Source organism: Pavona decussata, unplaced genomic scaffold (genome assembly GCF_977016875.1).
Source record: "Pavona decussata unplaced genomic scaffold, jaPavDecu1.1 SCAFFOLD_11, whole genome shotgun sequence".
In the NCBI taxonomy this organism is placed as follows: domain Eukaryota; kingdom Metazoa; phylum Cnidaria; class Anthozoa; order Scleractinia; family Agariciidae; genus Pavona; species Pavona decussata.
Window position 1 is genome coordinate 2,751,895 of NW_028145434.1, and position 19,943 is coordinate 2,771,837.

The 19,943-nt window shown below is 42.2% G+C and overlaps 1 protein-coding gene and 1 long non-coding RNA gene across 6 annotated transcripts in view; one reads left to right on the plus strand and one right to left on the minus strand.

Moving 5' to 3' along the window:
- LOC146488192 (uncharacterized) overlaps positions 1-19,943 on the minus strand; it is a 256,677-nt gene that overhangs the window by 172,757 nt on the left and 63,977 nt on the right. For 2 of the 5 annotated variants that reach the window (XM_085121877.1, XM_085121893.1), the window contains 5 exons: positions 19,493-19,654; positions 19,331-19,408; positions 18,483-18,550; positions 18,068-18,161; positions 561-4,427 (listed from right to left, as the gene is read on the minus strand). In XM_085121877.1, coding sequence (XP_084978003.1) covers positions 561-4,427; positions 18,068-18,161; positions 18,483-18,550; positions 19,331-19,408; positions 19,493-19,654 — 4,269 coding nt within the window. The remainder of the gene's footprint in view (positions 1-560; positions 4,428-18,067; positions 18,162-18,482; positions 18,551-19,330; positions 19,409-19,492; positions 19,655-19,943) is intronic. The other 3 variants (XM_085121887.1, XM_085121890.1, XM_085121896.1) reach the window with 3 other exon arrangements.
- Positions 1-19,943, plus strand: part of LOC146488194 (uncharacterized) — a 140,109-nt gene that overhangs the window by 94,083 nt on the left and 26,083 nt on the right. The gene's annotated exons all lie outside the window — the stretch shown is intronic.

A 19,943-nucleotide genomic window follows, 5' to 3' on the forward strand; every position in this document is an offset into this window, starting at 1 on the left:
TGCAAGGAAAATCTGAAGGCTATGAAACCCAAAACAAAAGAAAAATGGATTGCTCTGAGTTTCATTCTGGTAGACCTGGGAAGTACTTAGCAGTTTGATACCTCTTGGTGTTGAATACCTATAAACACCCACAAGCGAGGAATTATTAATGTCAATGTATTAAAACAATCAACAAAAAAAGATGCGACCGATTTTTATTTCTATCTGGGAGCCAAAATCACAGAAACTCCCCTTCTGGATATTCATGCATTCGTTCATTCGTTGAATTTTTTTTGCAGAATTTTTCTCTCAAGCTTTCTTACTGAAGCAGTCCTTTTTTATTTTTGCTTGGAGGTGGGATTGCCATTTTCCGTGCTAAATCTGGCTTTTCTATGTCTTGTACTTACCCACTTGTTTTAATTTTAAAACAACAGGCCGCTATACAACGTTACTTTTGAACACTTTTGTTACAACCACTTTTCCCGGAGGTGGATGATTCAACAGCCAAACATTAAACAAAGATAATAATTTTCACGAAAAGAAAACAACAACAACCACCACAACATTTGGAAAAAACTCACTATTTTCACGCACCATCCCAGTGCTTTGCTTCTTTGCGTCCAAATTCAAGCGGACGTCATCACCAATTAGTACAAAAGGCGCCCAGTACTTCACAGCACAGAACTGCTCTGATTCTCGCAGACACTTCATAGCCTGGTGAAGACCCACACTGGCAGTTTTACCATCTCCAAGATGTTGGTAGAAACTCTTCATAAATTCCATAGTTGCCTGGTCTGAAATTGCCCAAAGTGAAGCCAGAACAGAACGAGCCCCAGCAGCCAAGAAAGCCCGAGCAATTCCGACAACACCCTCTGACTTAATCCCTCCTCTTCCACTATGACAGCAACTAAGCACAACCAGTTTGGCTCGCAACTTAACAGCTTGGACATCCGACATTTTCAACATGTAGTCCTCTTCCTTAGGACCCTTGTTCTTTGCTCTAGATCTTAAACTTCCATCGTAATGTTTTTCCCATCCGGGATTTGCAGCTAAAGCAATTTCTCCCGTTTCCTTTCGTCCGTGAGCTGCAATGTGAACCAAGGCGGCTGTAGCAATTCGTTTTAACACCTCATCTTTGGTTGCCTCTGTTCCTGTTAGTGGTGGAATCTTTAGAATTTCTCCTATCATCTCTACTTCCGCTTTGGCACATGGCAGTTGTCTATACTTTGGATACTCGACATTCCCCAGATATGGATCTCCGACAAGCAGTGCCTCCTCCACACCTTTGCAGTCCTCGGGGTGATCTGTGATCAGTCTTAAACTGGTCAACGAGGGTACAGTGCGGATGTGGATAGATGTGCTCAGAGCAGAGAATGGAGCCAGGCAAAGGGGACCATCGGGGACAACGATAAATTCGTCACCTTGACACAAGTCTGCAATGGGGCCAAGAATTGCATCATGTAATGGTTGTAACGCACTGATGGTCCATTGTGAGGACACTCCTTGTTTATCTTCATCCGCTTCATCATTCTTATCAACATCACCATCATGTAGCTCATCCAATGAACGATTCTCACATTTTACGCGGACACCAACTCCAATTTCCTCCAAAGTAGTGTTCAACAAGACAGTCACTGCATCTTCGTGCACTCTTCCTTGTTCCAAATCCTTTTCCCGAAACTCAACCTTGCTTCCCTTGCTGATAACCCAGAAAGTGATTTTGTTTTGCCTGTGACCCAGGAAAACCGCTTTCGTAGATAACGTGTTTGAGATGTAAGAAATTGTTTCTTTAGGTTCCAATGACGCTGATGGAGATTCTGTCAAACCATACTGTGTTTTTAAGATATCAACCAAAGCCTGTGCTCGACTGGCCTCAGCAGCACACAAAGCTTCATCTATTCTTCCCAGCTTCAATAGGCTTTGCCAAAGACCACTATAAGCATCGCAATAAAGGTCTCGAAAACTTATTTTTAAGGCATCTTCATGAGTAATGGAGGCTCTGACAATATCAAGTATATTTACACTAGCTTCATAACATTTGCAAGCTTCCTGAAACTTTTCCAGAGTTTGGTAAATGCTGCCGAGGTTACGGTAGGCCGTCCCTTCAACGGTTCTACTGCCTACTTCTTGTGCTATTCTGAGATCCATTTCACAGTACTCTATGGCCTTTTGGATGTTTCCCAGGCTCAAATAAGTGCCACCAAGGTTGCCATAGGCCTGCCCTTCTTCCGATCTATCGCCTACTTCTTTTGCTACTTTGAGATTCTTTTCATGGTACTCTTTGGCTTTTTCGAAGTTGCCCAGGCTCTGATAAACGTTGCCGAGGTTGCCATAGGCCTTCCCTTCTCCGAATCTATCGCCTACTTCTTTTGCTATTTTCAGATGCTTTTCCTGGTACTTTACGGCCTTTTCCAAGTTGTTCAGGCTCCAATAAGCGTTGCCGAGGTTGCAATAGGCACTTCCTTCTCCGGATTTATCGCCTACTTCTTTAGCTATTTTCAGATGCTTTTCATGGTACTTTACGGCCTTTTCCAAGTTGCCAAGGCTCCAATAAGCGTTGCCGAGGTTGCAATAGGCAATTCCTTCTCCGGATCTATCGCCTACTTCTTTTGCTATTTTGAGATGCTTTTCTTGGTACTCTATGGCCTTTTCCAAGTTACCCAGGCTCTGATAAACGTTGCCGAGGTTGCAATAGGCATTTCCTTTTCCGGATGTATCACCTTCTTCTTTTGCTATTTTCAGATACTTTTCATGGTACTCTATGGCCTTTTGGAATTTGCCCAGCCTCCGATAAGCGTTGCCGAGGTAGCAATAGGCGCTTCCTTCCCTGGATCTATCGCCCTCTTCTTTTGCTATTATCAGATGCTTTTCATGGTACTCTATGGCCTTTTGGAAGTTGCCCAGACTCCGATAAGCGTTTCCAAGGTTGCCATAGGCCCTTCCTTCTCCAGGTCTATCGCCTACTTCTTTTGCTACTTTCAGATGCTTTTCATGGTACTCTAAGGCCTTTTGGAAGTTGCCCAGGCTTTGATAAGCGTTTCCAAGATTTCCATAGGCCCCCCCTTCTCCGGGTCTATCGCCTACTTCTTTTGCTATGTTCAGATCCTTTTCATGGTACTCGATGGCCTTTTGAAAGTCGCCCAGGCTCCAATAAGCGTTGCCAAGGTTGCCATAAACCCCAACTTCTCCGGATCTATCGCCTACTTCTTTTGCTATTTTCAGATTCGTTTCATGGTACCCTATGGCCTTTTGGAAGTTTCCCAGGCTCCAATAAGCGTTGCCTAGGTTGCCATAGGCCCCACCTTCTCCGTGTCTATCGCCAAGTTCGTTTGCTATTTTACGATTCTTCTCCTGGTACTCTATGGCCTTTTGGATGTTGCCCAGGCTCTGATAGGCGTTGCCAAGGTTGCAATAGGCCTTCCCTTCTCCGGATCTATCGCCTATTTCTTTTGCTATTTTGAGATTCTTCTCCTCGTACTCTATGGCCTTTTGGAAGTTGCCCAGGCTCTGATAAGCGTTGCCAAGGTTGCCATAGGCCGTTCCTTCACCAGGTTTATCGCCTAGTTCTTTTGCTACTTTCAGATGCTTTTCATGGTACTCTATGGCCTTTTGGAAGTTGCCCAGGCTGTGATAAGCATTGCCGACGTTGCCATAGGCCCTACCTTCTCCGGATCTATCACCAACTTCTTTTGCTATGCTCAGATACTTTTCATGGTACTCTATGGCCTTTTGGAAGTTGCCCAGGCTCCAATAAGCGTTGCCAAGGTTGCCGTAGGCCGTTCCTTCTTCGGGTCTATCGCCTACTTCTTTTGCTATTTTCAGAGTCTTCTTATGGTACGCTATGGCCTTTTGGAAGTTCCCCAGGCTCTGATAAGTTTTGCCAAGGTTGCCATAGGCACTACCTTCTCCGGAAATATCGCCTACTTCTTTTGCTATTTTCAGATGCTTTTCATGGTATTCTATGGCGTTTTGGAAGTTTCTAAGGCTGTGATAAACATTGCCGAGGTTGCCATAGGCCCCACCTTCTCCGGGGCTATCACGTACTTCTTTTGCTATGTTCAGATCCTTTTCAGGGTACTCTCTGGCCTTTTGGAAGTTGCCTAGGCTCCGATATACGTTGCCAAGGTTGCCATAGGCCGTTAATTCTCCGGATCTATTGCCTACTTCTTTTGCTATTTTTAGATTCTTCTCATAGTACCTTATGGCCTTTTGGAAGTTGCCCAGGCTCTGATAGGTATTGCCGAGGTTGCCATAGGCACCACCTTCTCCGGATCTATCGCCTACTTCTGTTGCTATTATCAGATCCCTTTCATGGTGCTCTATGGCCTTTACGAAGTTGCCCAGGCTGTGATAAGCGGTGCTGAGGTTGCAAGAGGCCTTTCGTTCTCCAGATCTATCGTCTACAGAATCTTTCTTTCCCATCATTTTATGTAAGACTGTAGCGAAGTCTGTAGAAATTTACATAGAGGACATACTTATTCTAAGAATACATTTTGAAGCCTTTTCATACGGGAACTTCATGACTGTTTATATGTGCTCATCATCGAAATCACAAAGTATAACTGGAAAGAGGAGCAAATGTCCATTGTTTGAACATAAAAGATTTCTAAAGTTGTTCTGAGTCCAGTAACATTTACGTGGACTGTTGTATTCTAGGGGGTATTTCTTGATAAGTTGGGAAGTCTCGCTTGAAATGTTTCAGTAATGTAGGCTGTGGGAGCCTGTATACACTTAATGTACAGGAAATGAAAACTTGGAGTATGCAGATGGGTTCTATACCGTAAAATACCCCTATAAAAATTTAGAAATCGCAGATATTATCGTAAGTACAAGGACTTATTGAATAATTTTAAGAGCGATATGATCTAGTGGTTGTAGAAATGTTCAGGTCAATATCGCTCATATTTTGATAAAGGATACAGTCTGTAGATAGTTTTCACAATTACTGCTTCCTTTGCTGAAAATAGACGGCATCTTGTAAAAATTTAGAAGGCTCGTGTATCATATTTGAATTAGTGACGCATTTGAAGATAACGCGTGGTTTTCTAAGTGTATTTGTTTTGAACAAGTGCAAACCTGAATAGGTAAAGTAGGTAAAACTTAATTAGAAAGCTTAGGTTTCCCTTGCGACTAAAAGGCAGTTAAAGAATAGCTATAATTTGGGATTGTTTCGTTTTCTTTTCCTTGTCAATTTTTGCTCTTATGTGCCACTTTTTCCGATTTTATCAAAATTGCTAGAGTAAATAATTTTGCATCACCCAAAGGGCCTCGTATTAAACAACGTTTTAATCGAAAACCTGGCAATGGCCTGTGTTAACAGAATAGTCTGGGTAAGGTAAACTATAAGTTGTTACGAGGTTCACACTTCCATTCATGAACAGTTGTTGTTAAGCCACGCGCATTTATTATGTAACTTTTTCAATGCCCATATATAGGCATTAAGTAGAAGCACATGTACGGGGAATAAGAATAGAACTTGTGGTTGTTAAGATGAGAAAAGCCTTTGTTGAGGATTTTCTTCGCCCTGCTCCTTCCGATGGATGTTCTTCGATCCTAAAGACTATTGGGACGTAAGCCAGGCAATAAGCGATTGAACATTTGTATTTAACTGTATTGACTTGTAGTTTTGATGATCTTAAGCGCATATTGTGTTAATAAATTACGTTTTCCTGTTTTCTACGAATGTCACCTAGTTCACGGCTTGTTGCTGTCGTTCGCATTTTCGATTCACCTTTGCATCTGTAACAATTGGGGGCCTGTCCGGGAGCAACTTGTTTATGAAGCTTTACTTGCCGCACGTTTTTCGAACGTTCCTCAAACTTCTCTTCTTCTCTCTCATGCCCATATGCTGGCTTGGCATGTAGGGCAGCAACAAAATTAAGCCACTCCTGTCTGTCCCTGGCCAGCCTCTGAATGGTTCCCCAGGTATGATGTAAGGTCTTCAGTTCTGCTTCCACAGTCCGACGCCAGGTGATCTTGGTTCGTCCTCGCCTGCGTCTCCCCTCTGGTGTCCATTGAAGGGCTGTGCGACTGATGTTGTCTTGCTCCCGTCGCATGACATGTCCGATCCATTTCCATCGTCTTCGCATAATGATGGTTCCCATGCTGTCCTGGTTGCAGCGAGCAAGAAGTTCTTGGTTGGAGATGGTTTCAGGCCAGAATATACGTAGGATTCTTCTGAGGTTTTTCGTGCGGAAGGTGGACAGCTTGTTGAGGTCGCTCTCTGTCATCCTCCAACATTCCGAGCCGTACAGTAGGGTGGAGATTACACAGCTCTGATACAGTCTTAGTTTGGTCTTGGTGCTGTACTGGGATGACTTCCAAACGTTGTTTGTCATTCTAAACGCATTTCTGGCCTTACTGAGGTGGTTCTTGATGTCGCTGCCTGCCCCACCGTCATGTCTGACAGTGCTCCCAAGGTATGTAAATTCTTCGGTCGTTGGTAGATCTTCTCCATTTACTGTGACAGGTGATGGGTTTGATACGTTCAGCATCATTACCTCCGTCTTCTTCTGGCTGATCTTCAAGCCTACTTGCTGTGCAAAGGTATTTAGAAGGGACGTCTTCTCCTGCATGTGCTGGTGGGTATGCGACATGAGTGGTAGATCGTCAGATCATCGTCATGAGTGCTAGATCGTCCAAATCTTCAAGTTGTGTCAAGAGGGTCCATCTGATGCCTCGCACTTGGTCTGCTGTTGTCTGCCTCATCACCCAGTCGATTGTCAAGTTGAAGAGCATCGCAGACATACAACAGCCTTGTCTAACACCGGTCTTCACGCTGAAGCTGGTCTCGTTGCTTCCTACCCTGCATGTGAAGTTGTTGTAGAAACTCTTGATGACAAGAACAATCCCCTGTGGTATTCCATATGCCCTGAGAATGCGCAATAGACTCTCTCGATGGATGCTATCAAAGGCCTTTTCAAAGTCTACGAAGTTGATGTACAACTGTCTCTGCCATTCTGTGCACTGTTCGATGATGTTTCGCAGAGTAAATATTTGGTCTGTGCACCCTCTTCCTGGTCGAAAACCGGCCTGCTCCTTTCGGAGTTGCTGGTCCACTGCCCCTTCAATTCGCTTGATGATGATTTTTGCGAGGATCTTACTTGGAACAGACAGGAGGGTCATTCCTCTCCAGTTGTTACGATTGCTCAAGGCTCCCTTTTTCGGGATCTTTACTATGACGCCTTCCATCCAATCTTCTGGTAGTTGTTTCTCGTCCCAGATGGCTGTAAAGAGTGGCTGAAGAACTTGCGCTGCAAGCTCTGGGTCTGCCTTGAAGAGTTCTGCATTGAGGCTGTCTTGACCAGGACCCTTTCCGTTTTTGAGGGATCTGATGGCTGCCACAATTTCTTGTTTCTCAGGTGACGTTGTGTTTACGTCCAGGTCTTTTGCCGGGTCCTGTACCTCCGCTGGAGCGGTTGGTGGTGGTCTGTTTAGAACTTCGCTGAAATGTTCTGCCCATCTCGCCTCTTGTTCCGCTTCTGTTGTTAGTATCCGTCCCTGTTTATCTGCGATGGGTGTGTCTGTAGATCGCCGGTACTTGCCGCTGACGAGCTTAGTGATTTTGTACACTCGTCCTTGTTCTCCTCTGGCCGCGGCCTCTTCTGCTTCCCTTGCAAGGCCTTCCATGTAGGCCCGCTTGTTGGCCCTAGCCATTCTTTTCATTGTTTGATCAGCTTCCCTGTACTGTTGTTTGCACCTCTCTTCCAGCCTTTCTGACTTGGTCTCCAACACTTTCTTCTTAAGGGTTCTCCTGTTCTCAATGGCTTTCCAGGTATCCGTTGTTATCCACTCTTTCCTCCTCTTTCGTCCTCTTCCTAAGCAAGGTTCACTGGTTTGTGTGTAGGCTGATCTTACTTGCTTCCACGCAGTGTCGATTCCGGCTGACTCTGTCTGGGTGTAGTTTTCAGCATCTGCCAAAGCTTGGAACTTGTTCTTCAGCTTAAGGATGAAGGCATTCTTTGCTTTGGGGTCGCGCAGCTTCTCCATATCAAACTGTTGTTGTCTTGGTCTCTCAGGTCCATTCTTTCTCAGTTTCACTTTCAGAGTTGCAGTGACAAGGTGGTGATCACTGCCAACATCTGCTCCTCTCCTCACTCTAACGTCTTGCAGCGATCTCCTCCACGTCCCGTTGATCACCAGGTGGTCGATCTGATTCTTGTCTCTGCCGTTGGGAGAACACCAGGTAAGTTTGTGAATGTCTGGGTGTGGAAAGAGAGTCCCGCCAATGACAAGGTCAAATGTCCCGCAGCATTCCAGCAGTCTCTCTCCATTGTTGTTCATGCTTGCACATCCTTCCTTACCCATGGCTTTCTCGTAGTTGGTGTTACACCTCCGACTTTGGCATTCAAGTCGCCCATCACTATCTTCATTTCATGTCCTGGTGTGTTCTCCAGTTCAGCCTGCAACTGTTCATAGAAAGCCTCCTTGCTCTCGTCCTCACTGTCGTTGGTTTGTGCGTAGCACTGGATGAAAGTGGTATTGATGTGCTTCCCTCTCAATCTGATCTTCATCAGCCTGCTGTTAATAGGCTTCCACTCCATCAGGCACTTTTCCACTCCCTTTTTAAGGATGATTGCGACTCCTTCGTGGTGTTGATCGTCATCTCTACCACTGTAGAGCACTGTCTCTCCCGTGTTGGTTCTGTATCTACCGGATCTTGTCCATCGGCTCTCGCTGACTCCAAGAATGTGTATATTGTAGCGCCTCATCTCTGCTGTAACTTGCGCTAGCTTCCCGGCCTCATACATGGTTCTTACATTCCAGAAACCAATCCTGGTTCTGGTTTTGGCGCGTAAGACTTCCATCCTCCTGTCAGTGGTTTCCATTCGGTTTCCCCACTGCCAGTCACACGAGTATCTTGCGATGACTCTGGAAGCCTGTCACACCTAGAAGTGTTCTTTTCCTTTGTTGCTGTTTCCGTAACAAGACTTTTTTTACAGAACAGGGTTGTTAGCCCTGTGTCTAACCCCGGGGACTGGAGGGAGGGGTGATTTCACTTGGAGTTTCCTTCTCCTAGATGATAGCCGACCATGGCTCACGAGTTCCATCTACCTGGGTTTGAGATCAGAGTTTTCCTCTCCTAGACGATTGCCTGCCAAGGCTAACGAACTCCAACTGTCCGGGTTTGTAATCAGAGTTTTCCGTCTCCTAGATGAACTGCCTGCCAAGGCTAACGAGCTCCACCTGCCCGGTTTTGGAATCAGAGTTTTGCTTCTCCTAGGCTATGTTGGTCCACGGCACCCTATTCCGTATTATTCAGGTGCAACCTCCAAAAGGGAGGGCTCCCCCATCCACCAACCGGGGGACGCGCCCCAGTACGCCGTATAGCCCCAAACGTTTGGTTGTTATTGCTATTTGCTTGGTGAATCCGGCGATGTTTAACATGGCACAGAAATTTCATCCAGAGAAAGTTATACATTCGCCTAGTCAGGAGCTAGGTTTTCGACAGTTTACTGAAGGATGAACTTATTACTCTGGGTAAACATTTAGACCTAGAAGTAAAGAAGTCAATGAAGAAGGATCAAATTCAGAAAATTATTTTTAACATATCTGTATTGGAATCTCGCTTTATGCCTGATGTGGAATTGAAAAAATTAAAACGCCAGTTGGAACTTAAGAAATTAGAAATGCAAAAAGAACAGGAACTTAGAGAACGAGAATTACAATAAAAAAAAAGAGATCGGTTAGGAAGGGAGAAAGAAAGAGAGTTACGTTTAGAAAAGCAAAGATTAGATCACGAATTAGAGCTAAAGAAGTTGGAATTAGAAGAGAAATTAGGGTCAAGACCTTCTGGGACCAGTTCAAAATCTATTTTTTGATGTAACAAAACATATTAGGCTGGTCCCACCTTTTCAAGAAGTTGAGGTTGATAAGTATTTTCTACATTTTGAGAAAGTAGCAGAGAATCTGAAATGGCCAAAGATTACTGGGCCATGTTACTGCAGAGCGTCATAACGGGTAAGGCTAGAGAAATCTATACTCAGTTATCAGTACAACAAGCTTCAAATTATGATTCTGTTAAACAGTTAATTCTGAAGGGTTATGAACTAGTGCCAGAGGCGTACCGACAAAGGTTTCGTAATTGCGAGAAAGAAAGTAAACAAACCTATGTGGAATTTGCTAGGGCAAAAGAACAGTTATTTGATCATTGGTGGTCCTCACAGAAGATTGATAATGATTATAATAAGGTAAGACAACTGATTTTAATTGAAGGGTTTAAGGGGTGTATTCACAGTGATGTTCGAACTTACATTGACGAGCAAAAGGTAGAAACGCTTGACGATGCTGCCCGTCTTGCCGATGATTACTCTCTGACTCGTAAGATTTCGGTTACTGATAACCCCCACCAGTCCTTTTCTTGCAGTCGTGAAAATGGTTTGCGTTCATCAGGCCCATCAAGAAACCTTGGCAAGCAAGATCCGAAGAAGCAGAATTTTGATGACGAAATACATTCAAGTCCCAAATTCAGTCAACCTGCTCAAAAATCTAAACTGGAGGTGACAAACACACCTTTTAATTCTGTTGTTTGTAATTACTGTAAAAAGGGTGGTCACTTATTATCAGATTGCTTCAAATTTAAAATAAAACAGCAGGCACAAAATGAAGCCAAGCCCACTGGTTTTATTACATCTAAGCAAACTATACCTCTAAGTTGTGACAGTCTGGGTGACACACTTCATGAGGTTAAATCTTTTTCAGACTCTAGTGATATGAACAGGAATTTCAATCTCCCATTTAAACTCAGTATGGAGACTTTTGAACCATTCATTCATGATGGTTTTGTTTCATTGACAAGTGATTTGTCTAGTGTTTCCCTATTAGAATTTTGAGGCATACTGGGGCCTCACAATCCCTTTTGCTGGCAGATACTTTGCCATTTTCTGAACAGTCGTCTACTGGTGCTAATGTCCTTATCAAGGGGGTAGATTCATCAGATTATACACTTGTTCCTCTTCATAATGTTTATTTGTCATCAAACGTAGTTTCAGGACTTGTTACCCTCGGCATTAGATCTTCTTTACCCTTTGAGGGAGTACACCTTCTTCGTGGCAATGACCGTGCAGGGGATAAAGTATTTGTTAGCCCTGTTATCTTTGATAAGCCTCGTTTTGATCAGGTGCCTGATGCTATAGAAAGTGAGCATCCGGGATTATACCCGTCATGTGCTGTTACTCGAGCCATGAGTAGAGAAGAGGCTCTTGAAGAGAATACTAGTTCTGAGTTTGACTTGTCTGAAACGTTCTTCAGCCAAGCTTTTAAAGTCGATGAGGGATTCAAACCCTCTGAGGGAAGTTTATCTAAAGAAAGTCTTATTAAAGAGCAACATAAAGACCCAGAAATATCCTGTCTGTTTCAAAAGGCTGTTGATGAAAGTGAAATTTCTAAAAATCCTGTTTGTTTCTTTCTTGAAAATGATGTGTTGATGCGAAAGTGGAGACCACCTGACGTTCGTGCTGAGGATGAGTGGACTGTCAAGTATCAGGTTGTGATTCCCAAAGCTTACCGAGTGGAGATACTCAGCAAAGCCCACGAAACACCGTTTGCTGGACATCTTGGGGTGAACAAGACCTATCAGAAAATATTGAATCGTTTTTATTGGCCTAACCTGAAGAAGGATGTGGCCGAATTTTGTAAGTCCTAACCAAGCAATACTGAAAGCCCCCGTGCCAATCCCAGCCTTTGATAAGCAGGATAATTACTGATTGCGTTGGTCCTCTACCCAAGACGAGATATGGCAACCAGTATCTGTTGACCATCATGTGTGCATCCACCAGATTCCCTGAAGCCATACCCCTGAGGGATATAAAGGCAAAAACCATTGTGAAAGCTTTGGCCAAATGTTTCTCAGTATTTGGCTTTCCAAAGTTCATCCAGTCTGACCAGGGTTCGAACTTCATGTTCGGTATTTTTCAACAGGTGATGCATGAACTGGGAATTAAGCAGTATAGGTCCTCTGCTTACCATCCTGAGAGTCAGCACTCGCTTGAAAGGTTCCACCAGACGTACAAGAATATGATTCGCACTTACTGTTTTGACTGTTTTGGCAGCAAGAGAGTCTGTTCAGGAGTCTTTGGGCTTTAGTCCGTTTGAGCTGGTTTTTGGACACACTGCGAGAGGACCTCTTAAGCTTCTTAAGGAAACGTTCCTTTCTGATAACGTAGATTCTTTAAACCTTTTACAGTATTTTTCAGACTCTCGCACTAAGCTTACAAGGGCATGTGAATTAGTGAGAGCAAATCTAGTTTCAGTTTAGAAATCTGTGAAGGCTAGGTATGATCTACACTCAGTGGAACGTAAATTTGAGCCAGGCCAGAAGGTTCTTGCTTTACCTCCAGTCCTTGGAAGTCCACTTCAACTAAACTTTTTTGGTCCTTATGTTGTTGAAAAGAAATTAAGTGATCTTAATTATGTATTGGCAACCACTGACAGGCGGAAACAAAAACAACTATGCCATATAAATATGTTGAAGGAGTATGTTGATAGAAACAACAGTCCAACTGTTCATACTGTAAGTGCAAACGTAGCTATGCTAGAAACTGATAAAACTGTCGATAACTTTAAGGAAAATGCTGATCTGCTTGGTACAGCTAGACTCAAGAGTTCTTGTGTACTTCAAGACCTGAATTCAAAGTTGTCCCATATTTCACAGTCCCAACGCCGGGATTTGGAGGATTTACTGCTTGAATTTGAGCATTCGTTTCCAGACATTCCTAACAGAACCGATAAGATCTACCATCATGTTGATGTTGGCGATGCCACTCCAGTGAATTAACACCCTTATAGGCTGAATCCCACAAAACAAAAGTATCTACATGAAGAAATCCAATTCCTTTTAGAGAATGACTTCATTGAACCCAGCAAGAGCAACTGGAGTTCTCCTTGTCTCCTTGTTAAAAAACCCGACGGAACCTACAGATTGTGTACTGATTACAGTAAAGTGAACAGTGTGACAAAGTCAGATTCTTTTCCAATTCCTCGAGTGGATGACCGTATTGATAGAATTGGAAATGCCAAGTATGTGACCAAGTTTGACTTACTGAAAGGATTTTGGAAAGTTCCTCTTCCTGACCGCGCTAAAGAGATATCGGCCTTTGTTACTCCTGATGGTCTGTTCAGTACAAAGTTACCCAATTTGGAATAAAGAATTCTCCAGCCACCATTCAGCGCCTTGTAGACAGTGTCATTGCTGGTCTTGCCATCATTTTTAGCGACACGTGGGAGGATCATTTGAGAATTATCCGCAGTTTCTTCCAGAGACTAAGTAAGGCTATGCTCACAATTAACCTTGCAAAAAGTGAGTTTGGATGTGCACATGTGACCTACTTAGATCATGTTATTGGGCAAGGCCAAATCAAGCCTGTTGATGTTGAGATCGGTGTTATTTCTGGTTTTCCAAGACCAGAAACCAAGAAGCAACTAATTCGTTTTCTTGGTATGGCTGGCTACTACAGCAAGTTTTGTCCTAACCTCTCTGCTGTTGCTGAGCCACTGACGGAGTTGCTTAGTAAGAAAGTCAAGTTTTCATGGAATGACAGGTGTGAAAAGGCATTTGAAGAGTTGAAGGCTATCCTAAAGAATGCTCCAGTTTTGTCTGTACCAAACTTTGACTCGCAGTTCAAACTAGCCGTTGACGCAAGCAATTTTCCAGCTGGTGCCGTACTGTTGCAGGAAGACAACGATGGAGAGGATCATCCTATCTGTTACTTCTCTAAGAAGTTTAGCAAATGTCAAAGAATGCCTAGCTTTAATTTTAGCTTTGCAACATTTTGGGGTTTATGTAAGTTCTTCTAAGCAACCAGTCATTGTCTTTACTGATCACAATCCTCTTCACAAGCTGAAGAACAAGAATCAGAGACTACTTAGGTGGAGTTTGATGTTACAGGAGCATGACTTAGACATTAGACACATCAAGGGAAAGGACAATGTTATCGATGACTGTCTTTCCAGAGTTTAAAGAACTACAGGGGGAGCATGAACAGATGAGCCACACGAAAGTTCCATTAGATAAAGACACTGCAGGCGTGTTGAGAAAGCTCCTCCCTTATCGTACCCTTACCCCTGTCACAACTGCGGATCTTCTGACTGTAGTTCCTGAAAGTATGCCGAGAGGCTACATTACACGGTTGTCCTTCTCCGTTTAAGGATCACTACATCGCCAATAGCCAAGGTTAGGTGTTTGGCCCTCTTTCAAGGATCTGCATGTGTTTCTGGGTCACGTAAGATGATGCTGAGACGCACATCATGGAATAAGGGGTGGGGCTTGGTGGTATCATATCATTCTTTACGTAGCATAGAGACCAGTTTTCAAAGTTATTTTCACATCAAGGAGCAATTTCTTTAACAAGCGCCCCCGCAATGGTCTTCTCAATAGCGCTTTTGTTTAACCCAACCATCCTCTCCAACTGCTTGTCCAATCAAGTGGCTCGCCTGAGGTTGAAACGCCAGGTGATTTTACTTTCAGCAAGGATCTGGTTCAAAGGTTCTTCACACACAAATTTCCCGAAGCAACATGCAGCTCCAGCAGATATTGATCCATGATCTACATACACCTTATCTGATCTTATTTTTTTTTAAATCAACCTTCTCAGACTTAAAATAAATTCATGGGTTTTAATGAACGAAACAGGGAACTGCTATAGAGCTCAATGTATGCTTTGCTTTCGACTTTCCATCCCATATTTCCTGTATTTGAGCGGCTCACTTTTTGTGGTTCAGGTCAACTTTGTGTTCATCAGACCAGGGAAATGTCCCACATTCCCACCAATGCAACCGTCTAATTGGATTTGTCACCCGTTATTTCAGAAGTATGTTTGGACTGGCACTCGGTTGTCATTCGTGCATTTCATCACAAATCCGCATGACTAATGCCTGGTTATTATGTTGGTCATTCAGTGGTCTATGTGGTCTCATTTGTTAGGCTGCTCCGTCTGTCTGTTCAGTTGAGTCATTCTCACGATTTTTACCGATGTCTCGGCTTGCATGTTTTTCATGGGCAATTTCTTGTAAACTTAAACATATTAAATCTGTATTAAAACATATGAAGACAGATATTTGTGTTTTAATACTTATGGCTGTCATGCTACAGAGAAAGACTTCTTTGTCTATTGATCTGACCCCCCAAAAACATAACATTATGACATGGTTCGCTTTGCTTACTTTCACAGGCGTGGGAACCAACTTGCTCTTCTCACATTTGTCGTTGTCAAACTCACTCCCCCACTGAAGGCGGAAACGTTCACCATGCACCAACTTCTGGATGTACTGTTGTGTGCCTAGGAGGTATGTGGAATCAATCCCTGTGCTAATAAAGAGCGACATGGCTGCGCGACTCCCTCACCCATGTTTCAGCATTTTAAAATTTTGCTCCCACGATTATGTCCTTCAGAGAATGTCTCCTTTTGTATTATACCGGGTGAATCTGTATATTTCACTCAGCAGGGGCTGCTGTGACTACAGTTGTTCATGAGCACTTGTTTTAGGTGAGATACTGACAGATAGTATGTCATAGTATGTTCTCCTCAAATAGTGTCTAAGAAGAGGTAGCTCTGAGAAGGCCAAGAGTCTCTCCTGTGATGTAGCCTCTTTTAATTCCATATCTGTGCCATTGAAGAGAAGAAATTGTACTTAAAGGTCTCAATGGGTTTAAAATGGTGCGTACATAGACCACCGGTTCCTCTCTATATCTCTCACGTTAGTGTCAAAGGAGTTTGTTTCTCTTTCACATATTTAAGCCGTGGATTTGGTAGTGGAACGGTATTTATTAGGTTGGTCAATGAACTATAGAATTTTTTTTCTGGTTGTGTTCTAGACGGAAAAAAATGCCATCAATATAGCGTTTTTAAAAGACTAGGGTTAGATCGCTTTGGACTATGATTTTTGTTTCAACCTTTGTCATGAAGATATTGGCGAAGGCGACCGCCATTTTTCGTAATCATAGCAGTTAAGATAAGTCAGAGTAGAGTTGTTCTTTTATAGTAGGCGTTATAAGCCTTACACAGTGTGTGAATTCCTTCCTCTTGTGGTACATTTGTGTATAGACTCATTAAGTCCATTGAAACGAGGGTTGTGTCTTCTGGAACTTTTGTTTGCTGGAGGGGTTAATCAATGAACGATGATAGTTTTTCTGTAGGTCCATCACACCCTGAAATCATTGGTCTAACGACTGGGGCTGGTTCATGGACATGTGCTGCTTTTCCAACACTTTAGTTGTAAAGGGATGCTGAATGTCTAGTTAGGGAAACATAAGCAGCCTCGGCCAGCTCAAACGTGCATTTCAGGACCACCATAAAGCCTGTCGGTCACAAAAACAGCAACCTTACATGTGTAGCTTTTACTTCCACTGTACTTGCTGCAGACGTTTGGATAACTTGTTCTGGCGGCCAGCATTTACAAACTACTATCCACTCAATAATTATCTGGGTTATCTTGGGTGGGGACATGCCTCCATGTAAGCTCAGACTCACCACCACTCCTCTGAAGCCAACTCTCCATAAATTGTTTGTATTGACCTCCACCACTGATACAAAATAGAACTGCGGTGCTGTTTGGCCACCTGCTGAATACTGTAACAGGCAATCCCAGCAGTGCTTAGAGATTGACTCCTTTCAGTGAATTATTAAACCTTGCCCTAGTATGCACAAACCGCTGGGAAATGACAAATTTGTGCCTTGCAAGAATATATACTACTGAACCTACACAATGCCCACGTGCATGCCCGAAATTCTGCAACTAAATTGGCTGGCTGTGTCCTATTCGTTAAGTTCACGGACTGAATGAAATATACGGACCGTAAACGCTTTAGCCACCTATTACACAAACAAAAAGCTCTGGAGGCTGACTCGAATACCCCTTACTTACTTCAGTCTCCAAGCTTAAAATATGAGTTCTTTATTTGTTTATTATTTACGATAATTCATGTAACTAATCACAAGAGCAAACAAAGTTATTGCTGTTAACGCTGTAGTACACACAAGCAGGTGGTTAAGCATCTTGTTGTCTCCAGTTGTAAGCACGCGGGGGTGAAAAGATCACATTATGGCGGCTTTCCTGAATTAGACTTCACAGGGTTTCCTTCTGTGTGATTTTTGCAGTATAAATTATATAGTAACTGCAAGGCTTTACAAAGATTTATTTGGCTAATTTTACATGAATTAGGTAAATTGTAACAGAAAGAAATTATAGACGTATATATGCACCGGACAAAAGATAAATAAAATTTAGAGAAGACTTTTGTCCAGAAAATTCTAAACATTTCTCGCATCATCAAGATCACTATTGCCTGTGACACTCCTTTGTTAGCTCCCACATAGTATGATCATCATCGGGTCTAAAACCACTCGACTGCGCCTCTTGGTTTTAAATCCCGATAAAACACTGCTGCTCGTATTTTAAACATTACATAATAGCTTATGATCACAGGCGACGAACACAGGCATTTTTGAATCATTTATTACGTGAGTTTTTGTCCGTAGCCAAGGAAATTGTCCAAAAATTATTCAAAGTGAAAATTAGGTGAGACGAAAACTCATAAAAACAATTGGCGTATTGAAAAAGTTCATTTAAGAAATGTATGTTTATTTTAGTGCCCCTTTAGACTGCGAATTTGTTAATTTCGCGTTTTGTTGAATTGTTTTTGACAAACATTTTCCTGTTTCATGCCTTCTAGTATTAAATTGCTCGCGTGACATTCATGTCAAGCCATCAACGTGAAATCGGTGATACATTCGATGGCAATCGGGCCATTCAGATGCATAATTTTAGTTAAAAGTTTGCTTTCATTTTCTAATAAATCGATACAAACTCAAGCTATATAAAGCCATTTTATGAATTTTTAATTTACCACGCATAGAAATTTTTCCGTCAAAATTTGGTTGCGGAAAAATTTAAATTATAGCCTTGGGTATGAAATAATTTTTTCGCTAAGACGTTTCTTCGTTAAAGGAAGAAAGCTTAAAGAACTTACTACACATTTAATTTAAGTTTTCGTCACACTTTCTAGTTTGATACACGAGCCTTCCAAAGAACACAAACTTCCTTTCATCAATGTCCTGTGTTTTCCTAATAGCTTATAAGACATTAGATTCACCTGAATCTTCCCCTCCGCCTGTATCTCGCGGCTTGTTGTATTCCTTGACAGATCTCCTCCTTAGTTCCACCAATTTCTGGTTATTCTTGTCAATCTTACATCAGTCAAGATTTATAACACGCCGGTTGCAAAAGTTATCTAAAGCTTACAAATCCTTCAGACTGGAGGAAAGGTCTCACGGAAAATGTTTGTTAATTCTTTGCCTGTTTTTCTTTAATGTTTCTTTGTCTTTCTCTCATGGGGAAGTTAACCGCAAAGAGCAAAATTGAAATTATCATGAAGACCAAAAGAATTGTTTTTTGTAATGAGACTTGAGCCAAGAGGGTACGCGCACAAAAGTAAAAGAAAACACTTTTGTAAATTTTGAACATGACAAATCTTTTCAGTCCATTGAAGCATCTGTAGTGAAGGATACTGCTAATCCCTTTTCACACCACGTGATGGCTTCCTCAAACCGATTCAGCTGAAAGCATGCACTTGCTCCTAATGAAAAGAAAATAATATAAGTTCGGCATTATTTTTGCTTATTTCACAAAGCAATAGCTGAGATTTGTGACGTTCGCACTAGGAATCTCATTATCCAAAGTGGCAAGGTAATGTTGCAAGTTAACCTATTCCCATTCCGAAGAAACAGAAACAGTTTAAGTAAACGCAGTGAAGTAACACGCTAAGTTTTCACAAAAATGGACTTTCATTGGTGCAGTCAATAGCGAAGTGCTCTGTCTTGGTAGAGAATCAGTGTCGCTTCTTCCGGAGTTTGCCAACAAACGTCACGTTATATTAGTCCGCTTTGAAAAATCTGTGATATTTAGTATGGATGCAATTTTTTGCGAACTCGGGCGAAAAGAACCGGTTAGTTTCTATTTGTGACAACAACTTTTGTTTCCAAGTGATCATTTGGTTGGGTTACTGCGCCTTCTGGTTTCACACTCCTTCTAACGTTTTTACTAGTTACTTAATCTGAATCACCCACAGACCTTAAACTTTGAACATGCAACGACAAGAAACGGAGAGACAAGGGGATGGCCTTATTTATGATAAAATTGGGAATTGTGTGGAAACTAAATCATTTGTGTGTCACATTTACGAAAACAGTATCGATCTTAAAAGGGCGCCTTTTATATGACGTTGACCGTCCTTAATCTGCATACGACACGTATTTTTTCAAACGGATCTAACATTTAGCTGTGTAGGTCGGTTGATGTACGTCACTATAAAATTATTATCCATTCCAATAATATATCCACTTTTATTTACTTGTACCTCTGAAGATCGCTTTCAAATAAGATGGCTGTAAGGAACAGGCAACTTTTGCATCACTCAAGGAATCAGGATAGTTCCCTGTGAAAGAATAAAGTATAAGGAGAAAGCTAGCATATTGATGCGGGTTCGATTGAAGAATTTAAGTTAACAAAAACTTCTCACCCGAACAAAAATAACCGTTTGCCCTGTTGCTGTACAGTTGGGCTTTCAGTTCCTTATCCTTGCAGTCTACTTTGATTCCTTCTGTGTAGAAGTAGATTGCGTTGTTGAAATCGTCCTGTCTGTAACTGTCATTACCCTCACTTTTGTAAACCTCTGCTATTGCTAAAATTAAGAAATTAAGAAGATAGTGTATTAGTAGATAGCCTGCAGCGCAATATAATGGCGTTTTGTTGTGAACGCTGGGACCAATTTGACTCAAACTTGTAGCTAAGAATCTTAGGCCCTTGTTATTACATGCTCATGCGGAAAATGAACTCAATAATGATAATATAAAATTGCGTTATTTAAACTGCACATATGAATCAGTGGAAATCCAAAAAAAAAAAAAAAACAAATAGAGCTAATAAACATTTGAAGAGTTGAACGATACTTTTCATTGAGTTTCTCTTAG